A 14,578-nucleotide genomic window follows, 5' to 3' on the forward strand; every position below is an offset into this window, starting at 1 on the left:
TACTTGTATTTGTGAAGAAACAAGAGAAGGACACTATCTTATACATCTACCTCTTGAAGTTAACTCTCTTCTCTACCAAGAGGAGTTCTTGGAAAACATAAAGCTTTGATTTAGACTGATATATGCAGTCCATTACTTACTTTATGGGATGAATCTCGATTTTGCAAAGCAACTCTTGTACAGTGAATGAGATACTTGTATTTGTGTAGATGGAAAGAAGGACAGTTCCTTATGTACCTAATGCTTGATGTGGGCTCTCTTCTCTACCAAGAAGAGATCTTTCGGAGGAATTAAACTCTGATTTTGGACTGTCATATTCAGCCCATCACATTCTTTAGACTGATTCTTGTTGATATTCCATTTTTCTACTCTTATGGTTGGTAGATTATTTATATCATCTTGGATTATTCTTGGTAGCCCAAAATAGGGAATTAATGGGTTGAAGCTTTATTTGTGATCCACTTCCTTAATCTTGGTAGAACATGGACTGCTCTTGGTTCATATGAGTGACTACGAGCTTTACTCTTTGTGAGTAAATTTCAAGGACATCCTTTGACACTAATAAGTGATACTTTTGGACTCTTCTTCTCGGCATAAAACAAGGTAATAATGGGCTGAAATCTGTAAACACAGATTCTACTTCATATCCAAACATTGCAAGTAGAAACTAGACTTGTAATTCTCTCTTCATAGTATTTTGCTTCCTCTTCATTCAAGGGAGGGTTTAAAGAAGCTTTTCAGTGATTTCTTGCCATACTTTGGAATTAAACTTGGCTGTCCATAACAATCAATCCGTAAACTGAAGCTTTTATGCAACAACTTAATTCAAGTTACATTGATTAAGTTATAAAACTCATGATCTTTTCATGAAACCCCAACAATAGTGTTGCTAGTCCTATAACCTTGCATCATTCAAAGGCTGATGTAGGTTGTCTTCTTCTTGATCTTCTATCTTCATTGTACTAAACAATTGAAAAGAGAATGTATCTTGTAGTTCTTCTTCATGCCTAGGCTGAAATACGCAGCTATATTCATATGCAAAGAAGGGCATGACTCATCTTGTATCAATTGAAGTTTAGCTCCTATTTTGCAATTCATCCATCTTTGTGAGCATAAGTTTCAAACTCTTAACCCATTTATTCTACCGTCTTATGTATAAATCTATATTTCCAAGCTAACCATAAGTATATGGGAAACTGAAGGTTGTGAATGATCCTCTTGAACCCTCAAACACTCACTTGTAACTACCTATCCCTTGAAGTCACATCCCCATCTATCTTGTCCAGTTTTCTTGCCAAACCCCTGTGGTGACCTTCAACCCTACGCTCTGTGACAGTAGCTTGACCGTGCATCGATGTTTATGGTTCAACCTTGGCCTCCTAGGTTTTGGGTATGGATTGTTAGCCTTGTGAGGCCATGGGTTTCTATTCCTAGGTAGCGCTGCCTGTTTAGGTACCCATTTGAAGTGGCATTCATGGGCTTTAGTGGTGGTTCTAGTGGGTTGTTGGCCTCGAGGCTGGATAGGTTGTGAAAATTCACGATCCCCTCTTGAGACTTGGTGGTGGGTTTCTTTACAGGTGGGTTTCTAGACTTGGAAAGAGCCGCACCGCCCTTGCTAAAAGCTGTAACTATGTGAACGTTACCCACCGCTAGGTGGATGTGCTATGACTCGTAGTCGACATTGCAACAAGATTTCTTCTTGAAATTTTTTCCTAACAGAGATTCTGTACATGCGTCCTTAGTGTTGGGCAACACATAGAAAATTATCGGCATGCTCTCAGACTCGATAGAAACTGCAACCTTGCACTTTCCTAGAAGTTAGTAGGGTTGACCTCCATAAGGGGTGAGACTAGCATTAGTAGGCTGCATCGACAGTTTGCCAATTTGGGTCCAATGGTCATGGGTTAAGATATTAAAATCATCTCCCTTGTCAATCAATGCATTGATGGTGCGCGTGTGCTTAGTAGTGACCATCATGTTGAGGTAGGCTGGGGGTACTACTTCCTCATCCTCACCCTCTATTTAATAGTGGCTACTCGTATGTGGACAAGAGAGCTGGCATGGGGGGCTCATGCAATGCGTGTGTGGGAAGGAAATACATCTTTATGTGGCTGTCATTGAAGAAGCCTATGCCTTCACCCTCTAGGGTTTCGAGTTCTACGTTGCCAGTTTGACTGATGGTCCGAACCTTAAAAGGTCTTAGCCCCTGAAATTTCAGCTTTTGCTTATGTCCTTTGACCGAGTATAGCAGTATCACATCACCTTGTTTAAAGCTGTGTTGCTTGACATGCTTGTCAAACCAGCTTTTGTGTCTTGCCTTCTCGCATATAAGCACATGGGTGGCTAGAAGCTAGGTTTTCATTAAGCATTCGTGTTCAATCAAGCGTTCTGTCCAAGCAGGATTGCCTCAGTGCCATATGTTAATCTAAAGGGGGTCTGTCCTACAGTTGTCTTGTAAGCCGTGCAGTAGGCCCATAAGGCTGCCATCAATTTGTTATCCCAATCACTGCGTGAAGTAGAGGTGACCTTGGTAAGGATGTTTATTAGGATTTTATTATTTGATTTGGCTTGATTGTTTGCCTGTGGATAATAAGGTGAGGATTTCCAATGGATGATTAGAAATGATGACACGAGGTGAGCTATCACTTCGTTAATGAAGTGGGTGCTTTGATCCCTAACTAGTTTGATGGGGCAGCCAAATCGTAGGAACTTAGCAGTGGTTCGGGCGTCCATCTTTCTTATAACTTGCGCTTCTGCCCATTTTGTGAGATAATCGGTAGCCACAATAATGTACTTGGCTTGTGAATACTGTGCTACAAGACTAATGGGTCCGATGAAGTCAATCCCCCATTTCTTGAAGGGTTGTTGTGTGATAATTGGGATTAGCTCCATGTGATCCTTACAAATCGGGACTTTGGTCCTTTGGCACTTGTCACATTGTTTTCATGAAGCCTGCAGTATCTTAGAAAAGGGTAGGCCACCACAATTGGGACCGCATTACTTTGTGAATTTTCACTTCTTCACTGAAATGTCCTTCGGCAATTCCACCATGTGCCTCTGTTAGCATGTCATGCATTTTATGTTCACACACGTATCTGTGCAGCAACCCATCTTGTTCCAGCTTGTAAAGTTGGCCTGCTATTAACTGGTATGGTTGGATCTTTAGGATGAGCCACCTAAGTCAAGCTTTATCTATTACTCATTCCGGCAGTACGTGCTCAAGCACTTTGACTGGTATGGTTGGATCTTTAGGATGAGCCACCTAAGTCAGGCTTTATCTATTACTCGTTCTGGCAGTATGTGCTCAAGCACTTGAACTATGTAATTTTCCCAATACAGCATCATATCAGCTCTAAAAAAATATTTTTTGCTCCATAAGCGGAATACTTGTGCGTCTAGCAATTCATCCACAATGCCTTGGCCACCCACTTCTCCCATGGGAATATGAGACAGATGATCAACCATGTAGTGCTGCTTCCCTTTACGCACTACCATGGAGAATTGAAATTCCAAAAGCAGAAGAAGTCATCTAGCAATGTGCCCTGTAGTGCATGGTTTATTAACTAGGTACAACAAGGCTTGATGGTCAACAAAGAAAGTAAAAGGCGTAGCCAAAAGATAGTGCCAATGTTTCTTTTCACAGCAAACACCATGGCCAAGCCCTCTCTCTTTGTTGTTGAGTAATTCGTTTCAGTCTCAGTGAGTTGCCTACTAGCAAAGCTCACTGGGTATTCTAGGTTGTGTTCACCAGGTTGTGGAGCATGAGTATCCAATCTGGGGCTCGTAGTATCAGAGCAGTGTGGTTAAAGCCTTTTTTTGTTCCTCATACGGTCGTTGGTGGCTTGACGGTGCATTGATGTTTATGGTTCAGCCTTGGCCTCCTAGGTTTTGGATACCGATTGTTAGCCTTGTGAGGCTGTGGGTTTCTATTCCTAGGTAGTGCTTCCTATTTAGGTACCCATTTGAAGTGGGGTTCATGGGCTATAGTGGTGGTTCTAGTGGGTTTCTAGCTTCAAGGCTCAATAGGTTGTGACAAGTCGCGACCACCTCTTAAGACCTAGTGGTTGGTTTCTTTACTGTGGTGGCTTTCTGGACTTGGAAAGAGTTGCACTGCCTTTACTAAAGGCTATAACTATGTGAACGTTACCCACCGCTAGGTGGATGTTCTGTGACTCGTAGTCAACATTGCAAGAAGATTTCTTCTTGAAATTTCGTCCTAACAGAGATTCTGTACCTGCGTCTTTAGTGTTGGACAACACATAGAAAACTATCGGTATGCTCTCAGACTCGATAGAAACTGCAACCTTGCACTTTCCCAGAAGTTTGTAGGGTCGGCCTCCATAAGGGGTGAGACTAGCATTAGTAGGCTGCAACAATGGTTTGCCAATTTGGGCCCAATGGTCATGGGTTAGGATATTAAAATCAACTCCCTCGTCAATCAATGCGTTGATGGTGCACATGTGCTTAGTAGTGACCATCATGTTGAGGTAGCTTTGAGGTACTACTTCTCATCCTCACCGTCTATTTTAGTAATAGTGGCTACTCGTATGTGGACAAGAGTGCTGGCATTGGGGGCTCATGCAATACGTGTGTGGGAGGGAAGCACTTTATGTGGCTGCCATTGAAGAAGCCTATGCCTTCACCCTCCAGGGTTTCGAGTTCTACATTACCAATTTGACTGATGGTCTGAACCTTAATAGGTCCTAGCCCCCAAAATTTCAGCTTTTGTTTATGCCCTTTGATTGAGTATAGCAGTACTAGGTCACCCTGTTCAAAGCTACACTGCTTGACATGCTTGTCAAATCAGCTTTTGCATCTTGCCTTCTCGCATATAAGCGCATGGCTGGCTAGAAGCCACGTTTTCATTAAGCATTCGAGTTCAATCAAGCATTCCGTCCAAGCACCCTTTCCATCCCAACTTTCTTGAAGGGTGATCCTGAGGCTTGGTACAAAGAATTCCAAGGGGAGGATTGCCTCTGTGCCATATGTCAATCTAAAGGGGGTCTGTTCTATAGGTGTCTTGTAAGCTGTGCGGTAGGCCCATAAGGCCGTCATCAACTTGTTATCCCAATCAGTGCGTGAAGTAGAGATGACCTTAGTCAGGACGTTTATTAGGATTTTATTTGTTGATTCGGCTTGACCATTTGCATGTGGTAATAATGTGAGGATTTCCAATGGATGATTAGAAAGGAGGACAGGAGGTGAGCTATCACTTCATTAATGAAGTGGGTGCCTTGGTCGCTAACTAGTTTTGATGGGGGAGCCGAATCGTGAGATCACTTGCTCCCATAGGAGCTTAGCGGTGGCCCGAGCATCATTCTTTCTTGTAACTTGTGCTTCTGCCCATTTTGTTAGATAATCGGTAGCCACAATAATGTATTTGGCTTGTGAATAGTGTGTTGCAGGACTAATGGGTTTGATGAAGTCAATCCCCTATTTCTCGAATGGTTGTCGTGCAATAATTGGGGTTAGCTCCATGTGATCCTTACGAATCGGGACTTTGGTCCTTTGGCAGTCATCACAGTGTTTCACGAAGTGTATAGCATCTTGAAAAAGGGTAGGCCACCACAGCTGGAGCTGTAGTACTTTGCGAGCTATCACTTGAAATGTCCTTCAGTGATTCCGTCATGTGCCTCTGTTAGCACGTCAGGGATTTTATGTTCATACACGCATCTGCGTAGTAACCCATCTTGATCCAGCTTGTAAAGTTGGCATGCTATTAACTAGTATGGTTGGATCTTTAGGATGAGCCGCCTAAGTCCGGCTTTATCTATTGGTCATTCCGGCAGTATGTGCTCAAGCACCTGAACTATGTCATCTTCCCAATATGTCATCATGCCAACACTAAACAAATCTTTTTTGCTGGCTAAGAGGAATAGGTGTGCATCTGGTAATTCATCCACAATCAAGTGAAATTCCAAAAGCAGAAGAAGCCATCTAGCAATGCGCCCTGTAGCACAGGGTTTATTAACTAGATACAATAAGGCTTGATGGTCAACAAAGAAAGTAAAAGGTGTAGCCAAAAGATAGTGCCAAAATTTCTTCATAGCAAACACCATGGCCAAGCTCTCTCTCTTCGTTGTTGAGTAATTCATTTCAGTCTCAGTGAGTTGCCTGCTAACAAAGCTCATTGGGTAGTCTAGGTTATGTTTACCTAGTTGGCACAACACAGCTCCTACGGTGAATTTCAAAGCATCGATGTGCACGTGGAACGTGAGTGTTCAATGTGGGGCTCGTAATATCGGAGCAGTGGTTAGAGCCTTTTTAAGTTCCTCATACGCATGTTGGCATTCTACGGTCCATTCGAATATAATCAACAACTTGTAGAGAGGCCTAGCAATCAATGCATAGTTTAACACAAATTGTCGATAGTGCCCGGTATGTCCTAAGAAGCACTGAACACTCTTGTAATCAGTTGGGGGTGGAATATAGACAATGACCTTGATCTTTGAGGAATCCGTGGCAATGCCATTCTTTGACTCCATGTGTCCTAGGATACATCCATGCTTAGCCCGAAACTGGCATTTCAAGGGGTTCAACGAGAGGCGGTATAGCCGACATCATTAAAAAGACCACTTGGAGCCTCTTTAAGTATTCTCGCCAAGCAGACTGAATGCACAAGTTATCCATGAAGACTTCTAAGTCCTTCCTCAGCATGCCGTTGAATATTGTACACATCAATCATTGGAAAGTGGCTGGTGCATTAGTCAATCCAAAAGGCATGACTGTGTAGGCAAAGACTCCCTATTCAATGACAAATGCCATCTTATGCCTATCGTTAGGATGCACTTGCACCTGATTGTATCCCAAGAAGCCATCCAGAAAATTGTAGGACTCTTTGCCAGCCACTCTCTCTAACATGTGCTCAGTGTACAGCAGTGGGTAATTATCTCTTTTTGTAGTTGCATTGACCTTCTTGTAATTGACACACACTCGAATCTTCCCATTTTTCTTTAGGACGATGACTATGAGCGGGATCCAGTCCATGTGTTCAATTTCGTAGATGAATCCTGCTCTCATCAATTTTTCAATTTCTTCCTTAACAGTGTGAGCATGATTTGGATTCATGGGATATGGTCATTGCTTGGCCAACATTGCGTCAGGTGTCATGGGTATGTTGTGAGTCACCACACTCGGATCTACTCCTTTAAGTTCTTCTAGGGACGAATCAAACACATCTATATACTCTCATAGGAGAGTAATGAGACTTGCTTCATCTTGCTAAACTAAGTCATCAGCTATAAAGACAGGTCGTAGGGTCTCCCCTTTCTTAGCTAAATTGACCTCCTTGACCTTGGCGGGTCCCTCGATTGGTTTGCTTGCTTGCCCCTATCGTTTGGCTCTCAACAAGATCACCACCCTATCTCCCTTCTTGAACTTTGTGAATCTTTTCGATAGGTCTAGCGATTTTCATTGTTCTTTTTTTTGTGTCTCTTTAGGTGGCTTCCTTCATTCCTCCCTCAACCATTGGTGCCTTAGGTGGATGGGTAGGTCCCCCTTGGTGTGTCTAGTCTTGGGAGGTCGAGGTATTTCAAGATCACTATCTGATCTGACTTCTGATTCAAAATTGAACTCTCCATCTTCGCTAGAAGAGGGGCTCTCCCCTCTAGCTGTCGTAGCCCAAAAGGTGAGTTTGCGTTCGCAGCAGTGGTGCATCATTTGGCGGAGCTAGGCATGCCTGCTCGTAGTCAATTGCACCCATGTGCTCCAACCAAGTTTGATCGTAACCCTTGTGTTTGACTCCTTTCTCTATTCTAAGTGCACTCAACTTGCGTGGTCTGGGGTCTACTTGTATTTGTTAGATCATATGCCCCCCAGTGTCATACTCTAGGGTATCGACTTCCTTTTCACTCATCATTGAAGGAACAACAGTCCTCATAGTCGTCATGCGAGCTATCTTTGTCCAGTTGCGCTTGATTCTCTTGGTTTTGACTATTCCCTTCTTGTTGGTCGACAAGTAAGGCCCATTTGTACTTCAAGTTCAAATCATACACCTTGGACCATTACCATTCAGGCTCATCCAAGAGATCTTGGAATGGCTTAAGGTTTGTCGCTAGATTGCCAACCAACCTCGTGTCTATTGCTTGGGACTTGGAACGCAACATGAGTGGGCCTTCCATGTAGACTCTCGGTCATCATGCAAACTGGTACTTAAGGTGTGTCCTTGAACTTATCAATTGCCTTGATGGTTTGTTCATACTCCTCAGTATCTTAGAATGGTAGCAAGAATGTGCATCCAATATCACTCATCCTTAGGGCACGAGATATACTTGGTAACAGCTCCATAGGATCCTCTAGTCTATCCATCACCCTTTAGCATGGTGGAGATGGCATCTAGGTCAACTGGCATAGTCTTCCAAGTGTCCATCTCTACTCTCACAGCTTCTGTTCGATTGCCTAAGAAGATAAAGCCATTGCCCCACTCTTCTATGACTCTTGCATTGCATATCCAGGGTCAACCTAGCAGGATGTCATAGTCTACTCCCTTCATGACTATGAAGTCTACAAAGAAGTGGATCCCTGTGATCTTTACTAACCAATTCTTCTACACTTCAAATGGCTTCACCTTCATTCCATTTTCCAGTGTGACGTTAAATCTAGCAGTTGACTGGTGGGTTTCCCCAAGTTTGGAGCATCGCATGACTTAGCACACTCACTCCTGCTCCTGTGTCATCCAAGTTCCCCTTTCTGGTGACATCCCCTAGTGCTAAGACTGGTAAGACTCTATGCATTTCCGTGCCTTCTCAAAAGGCCTTAATGTGTAGGGATTTGGGCATGGAGTGCAGCGTCAGACTCGTTATTTGAGTTTCTGCATCATGCTCAGGCAAATCTGTGGCACCTAACTCATTTGGTTCTTCAATCCGCTTCTCAAGCTCCTACCATAGCATTGGGTGTTGCCTAAAAAAATCACCTAAGCTCAGAGTTATCGAAGTGTCCACCAGTGCATTGAGGAGGTTGCTAGTCACTCGCCTCTTTGATAGGTCTGTGGTTCTTAGCCAATGGCCTTGATTAATTTGCCGGCTTGAGGTAGTTAGACTTTGTCCAAGTGACCTAGCTTGTGGTTCCCTCGTCTCTCTTGGTTTTGGTTGTGGGAGAGAGATTGGGGTGCCTATGCTTGAGAGATCATCGATCTTATCCTCAAGTATGGGCTCAGCGTCCTTTACGTGCTCCTTGGCCTCCCTTACCCATTCTTTCACCTTCTTGATGGCTTCGAGTTGGCGGTTTGAGTTGGGGTACTCCCCAACCTTAGCACATTCCTTTTCAACCATCTGAGGTGCCGACGTCTCATCTTTTGCATCAATAACTTTCCCTCCAACCGGCAGAGTTGTGGCACTTCCAATTTTGAGAATGACCTTAGCGTCTAGTCTCTTCTTCCTTCGTCTCTGACTCCTCTTTCCAACTGAGGTTGCATCACAGTTGCTAGGCCTTGGCAATGGCATACCAGATTGCTTCGCCTATGCACGGGTCATGACCTGTAATGGAATAGGTATTACCTCCCCATCGAGTGTCTTGACACCGAACAACGCCACTAGAACCGATGGCTTGTTTGCTGAACTAGAGGATGGCCTCTGCCTAGGGTAGCCAACAAAGAGATGAGTGATTCCACACTCAGTGCATCTTAGGTCAGCCTTATCTCTATTTGCTTGCTTCCTTTCGGGGCAGCACGAAGAAATATGTCCTGGGTGACCACAAGTCCAACATATGATTGGCTCTTGGGCTTGCCCTCCTAGGTCCCCACCTCTCCCTCTTCCCAATGCCATCTTCGGTACTGGTCGATAGTCCATGAGGATAGCATTGCCTTCCTCATTGAATGACATGTATGGGTTTGCATATAGCTCATCGTTTCTTGGTTCACGTTCTCATAGTGGACTGGAGTATCACTCGATGCATGGATCACGTAGGGTCCAAGAGGTCTAAGGATACATGCATGATTGATTTCTATCCTAGGGATGGCAGGTGTAGCATCATTTGGTGCCAGAAGAGCTAGTGGGGCTCCCCTTCCAAAGAAGTTCGATGGCATGTTCGTAAGGTGGGGTTGATTGTAAGGTTGTAGGTATGGGAGCCTCCGAGGTTATCAACAATGCATGGTGTCATGGCCAAACCTACCACAATTAGCACAAGGTCGTGACCTAGGGTCCTGACACAGCTGGGAAGTGGACTCTGCCACAATGCACACATTGGACGTGTGGGCGTGTTGGTCGTCTCATCATCTCCTGTAGTTTGGCTATGTCCATCCTAATCTCTGCTAGCTCTTGTCCCGACTCAGTGCCCTTCCCTTTGTCCTGAGTGCTTGAGTCTGCTCTCTCACTCGGTGTTGAGTCTCTCTTGAAGCTCCTGGCAATGGACTCTTCTTGATTCGAGCCTTTGGAGCTTCTTTCCTTGAGTTGGTCATCCACTCTAATAGCTTCTTCAAAGACCCTTGCCAGTGCGCCTCATTGTAATCTTGAGTTGTCGACCAAGGCTTTGTAGAGCTCTCCGCTTTGTATTCGGTTGATGAATACTGTGGATACCACCCTTTTGGTTGGTCTCTCACCCATGGGAACTCTCTTAAAGAGGCTTCTCACATGGGTCACATAATCTCAAATATCCTCTCTCTCTTTCTACTTGACGTTCATAAGTCGAACTAACAAGTTATTGGAGTATCAAAATTCGAAAAATCTCTTAATGAAGAGATTTTTCAAACCATTGATATCGACACACTTTGTAGCATCTAGACTTGTGTACCAAGTCCAATCCTTGTCGCCCAAGCACAGTCCCGAAGGCTTGGGAGCATTGATAGGATCAGTGAGGCCGTTGGCCTCAGAGACATGCTCAAACTGCTCCACAAATTTGTATCAGTCTTCGGTAGCTTTGTATTTGTCTAGCCATTTTGCTACCACGTGGATTTTCAATTGGCTCTTAGAGCCTTGGTTGACTCCTAACCCTGTGAGTAGCGATGTTGCTAATGCTACAATGCTTTGTTCTATGGCCATGTTATCTAGCAGCTGCTTTGTCAGGAGCTCGCTCAGTGTGAGATATCCTTCTAGCACTCTCTTGCTCTCTAATCGATTCGTGCTTGCTAGGGCTAGCACCCTTTGGATCTCTCGCATTTCTAAACTTTGGCGTAAGTTCCTAGTTTGCTGATCCTGGTAGTATGCATCTAGACCTTGCAAAGGTCTGGGGCCATTTTTCTTTCCTCCTCCAAGTCTGCTAAGATGTCCTTGATTGGTCTACCGCGGTGTTCTAGCCGGGTTTCAGCGTCGTATTTGTACACTAACTATTGGACAACCTCAAGAAAGTCTCCTAGGTTAAGCTCCTCATCGCTTCTACGGCATGAGCTGCCCTCCTCCATGTCTCGGACTTCCTGTACTGCTAAGTTGTCGATCAAGTTGATAAGGTCGGGTAGATCCACCTCCACAATAGTAATTGTCTCGTTTTCAGCTGTATTCCTTGCTTGGTCCTCCCTTCAGGGATCCAATCACCCGCCTATGTCTTTTGGTCTTCTCCTATTGGTGGGTTCCTTCAAGTTCTTACGTATGGGTGAGTTCCTTATCAATTACAATCAGTTCTCAACTTACCCTCACTCTATGCATGTGTGCATGTGTGTGCTCTTTTCTGTGCACAATGCGAAGTCAGGCTTTTAACCTTTCTTAGTTGTGCTTAGAGGACTAGAATTCAAAGTGAGTGAGAAGACAAGTGCCTAGATGACTGTGTCACTCTCGTTGTAGGTTTAGCACGATAGGTTTGTATGCCCGATTTTTGGCCCTTCCTGTAGGTTTATAGGGTTCTCTGCTGCTCTCTCTGCCCTGTCACGATTCGATGGTGCTCTCAGACTTCACTCGATGCTGTTGTTAGCCTCTGTCAATATATGGGGAGTCTAATTACAGGAGCATATTGTGACTCAGCAACCTCTGCGTTCTAGGGCTTTCGTGGTAGCCCATGCATGGAGAAATTTTGGTCTTTGTAATGAGCATGCATTGTAGGGCTTTCGTGGTAGTTACACAATTTTTGGTCTCTACAAGTGATTGCAAGGAGACTCTTTATCAAGAATTTTGCCTAAAGGGGAGCCTCTTCCATTTTCGCAAAAATGGTGGCGTAACACAGCAGGGGGTCACCCCCTCAGAAGAAGCAACGGCAAGGAGGGCAATGATACTAGAGATTTGGGAAAGGGGCGAGGAAGATAGCATATTATAGATTGGGGCAAGAATGCATTGGAAGAAAGGGAGGGGGAGCTATGCAGCATAGACATCACAGATGAGGGAAAGATGTGGAGAGAGCAAAGGCCGTGAACACGAATTTTAGGCCACAACAAAGAGAGAGAGAGAGAGAGAGAGAGAGAGAGAGAGAGATCCAAGAAAGTAAAACGAATGCCGTTCATTTGTGCTCACAGAGAGCTGGAGGGGGGGATAGGAGAATAGCAGGAGGGATGGGACCATAGGAGAAAGGGAGGGACATGGGCTGAGGTTGAGGGTGCTAAGAGGAGACAAAGCGCGTTGGGGAGGGGAGAGAAAAGTGACAGGAGGGAGGTAAGGGTAGCCCTTCAATAATACCACGTCGGTAGCATTATTGAAGGGTTAATGATAACGTGAATAGCGCCTTCACATCTAAAGCATCAAAAGTTACACGTTTTTCATCCATCGCACTGTTTAAACACTTGTTCGAGGCACAATCACTTAAGAGAGGCTTATAAGAGTCACCTGGAGCCTAGGGAGTGATAGAGGAGCTAAATTGGAGGTTCCATACATTAGTAAGGTACTACAGTGTGTGGAGCGTTTTGATAATTCAACAAGGAAGGGTTGTTATACATTAGACGTGAGGATAATAAGGTACTACAGTGTGTGGAACGTTTTGGTAATTCAAGAAGAAAGGGTTGCAACGGGCGGTTTCTATACATTAGATGGGGGGATGAAGAACAGGAGGTCATGTTTAACAATGTAGTGACAGGCTTCGCTATCCCCGGGACGCGTGTGGAGGACTGCGAATGCTGGATGTAGTGCGGGCCACTGACTAGTGTCCATGTGGCAGGTAGCCACTTTTTGGATGACGTGACCGTTGAGCAGCTGAATGGTGAGCTTGTAGAGCTTGGTGTCGTCGATTGCGTGGCAGTAGTACACTTGGAAAGGATACATACTATCGTGGCAAGTGAGGATGGGTGTGTTGGCCGCAAGGAGAGACACGTCTAGGAGCTTGCCGGTCTGCAATGAACCGGTTTCATCCTGCGGCGGGACGACACTCATCATGGAATGCTGATCGCCGAATGTTGACCGGGCAAAATCCGTCAACTCCTCCATGGATGACACACACTTCTTGGATTCCCCTTGCATGGGCGGCGCTAGGCAGCGGAACATGGTGGTGTGGACCTGTAGATCGAGGGCGGACCCGCGTGGGACGACGAAGGTAGTGAGCAGGGCGGGCAAGGTGTCGTGGCTAAGGAGGAAGCTTTGGGTGGAGCTCACGTGGAAGGAACTTCCTGGGCGGCTGCTCGGGAACGTTGAGGCGAGGTAAGCGAATGGTTGAGCCTCTGACGAGGGTTTTCTCACGGAAGAAATCAGAAAGGGTGGGATCGTGGGACATCTTGTTGAAGAGCTCGGCACTCACCTCCGTCCGCGCGTAGCTCTGGTGGCCCGCAACGTCCGGACTCACCAGATCAGCGTCGTTGCCGCACACTAGCCCCGCAGTCTTGCACAAGCTATTGGAGGCGGCCCCGACTGTGATCCCGTCCCTTATTTGCTTTGAGAAGTCGTGCACTTCCGATGCTGTGAGCGCGGAAAGCTTGCTTGTCAATGTAGCTGGCACCTCAACTCCTGGAAAGGCCTCCTTCCAGTACTCCCGCACTCCCATTTGATCAGCAGCACGCCAGCTCATCCCGCTGCTAGTTCCGCTCATGACCCCCACCATCAGAACAGCCTGTATCTAAGTACACAATCCATCATAATTACATTGCGAACGTTTAATTACAAACACTAATATTAACGCTATATATTCAAATCCTTACGAAAATCCACTGCATCATTGTTGGGGGTGATGAGACACACGCACAACCCGTTGTATAATGTATATATAGACAGAGAGACAGCGAGAGAGAGAGAGAGAGAGAGAGAGAGAGAGAGTAACAGGCACACACTCACACCTACGTGTTACGTGTTCTTGGGGATACTCAAATACTCCTGCACGTATGTACTATTATAAGTGTTCCGGCATATTGCACTGTGCCCACTAGCACGTGGACAACACCCTTTAGCATTTGTACTCTTTGAGCTCAGGACTAGTGAGGACAATCACATAGACCATAGCAGTTGAAACAGTAGACACCCTCTAAACCTCTTCTAGCTGCTCCGGTTTCTCCTGCTTCTTGCAAAAGTGTCCCACGTCCTGGTCTATGGGGTCTGATTACAGTCGACATGCCACATTCCACTCTCTCTGCAATCGTTTTCTTGCAAGTACTTTCTAAGATCCTCCATTATCGACGACTAGTGCCTTGCCAAGGCCCACAACTCAATTATAAGCAGGGCATACTTAAAGTAGACGTGGTGGGACGAACTGCTTTTTTGGATTCTTTCCACTTGTTGGGTTGGGGACTCGGGATTTTAAGTAGAGT

The 14,578-nt window shown here is 45.3% G+C and overlaps 1 protein-coding gene across 1 annotated transcript; it reads right to left on the minus strand.

The window, feature by feature from the left end:
- Positions 1 to 13,273: 13,273 nt before the first annotated feature.
- On the minus strand, positions 13,274 to 14,263 carry LOC148014769 (uncharacterized). Its single transcript, XM_087667284.1, has 2 exons — positions 13,976 to 14,263; positions 13,274 to 13,893 (listed from the first exon to the last, which is right to left on the minus strand). Exons 1-2 carry the CDS (start codon positions 13,991 to 13,993, stop codon positions 13,408 to 13,410), a joined length of 504 nt encoding a protein of 167 aa, XP_087523410.1. The 5' UTR covers positions 13,994 to 14,263; the 3' UTR covers positions 13,274 to 13,407.
- Between the last annotated feature and the right edge of the window lie 315 nt (positions 14,264 to 14,578).

Source organism: Lygodium microphyllum, chromosome 25, assembly GCF_053477565.2.
Source record: "Lygodium microphyllum isolate KBCC chromosome 25, Lygodium_microphyllum_v1.1.10, whole genome shotgun sequence".
Classification (NCBI taxonomy): Eukaryota; Viridiplantae; Streptophyta; class Polypodiopsida; order Schizaeales; family Lygodiaceae; genus Lygodium; species Lygodium microphyllum.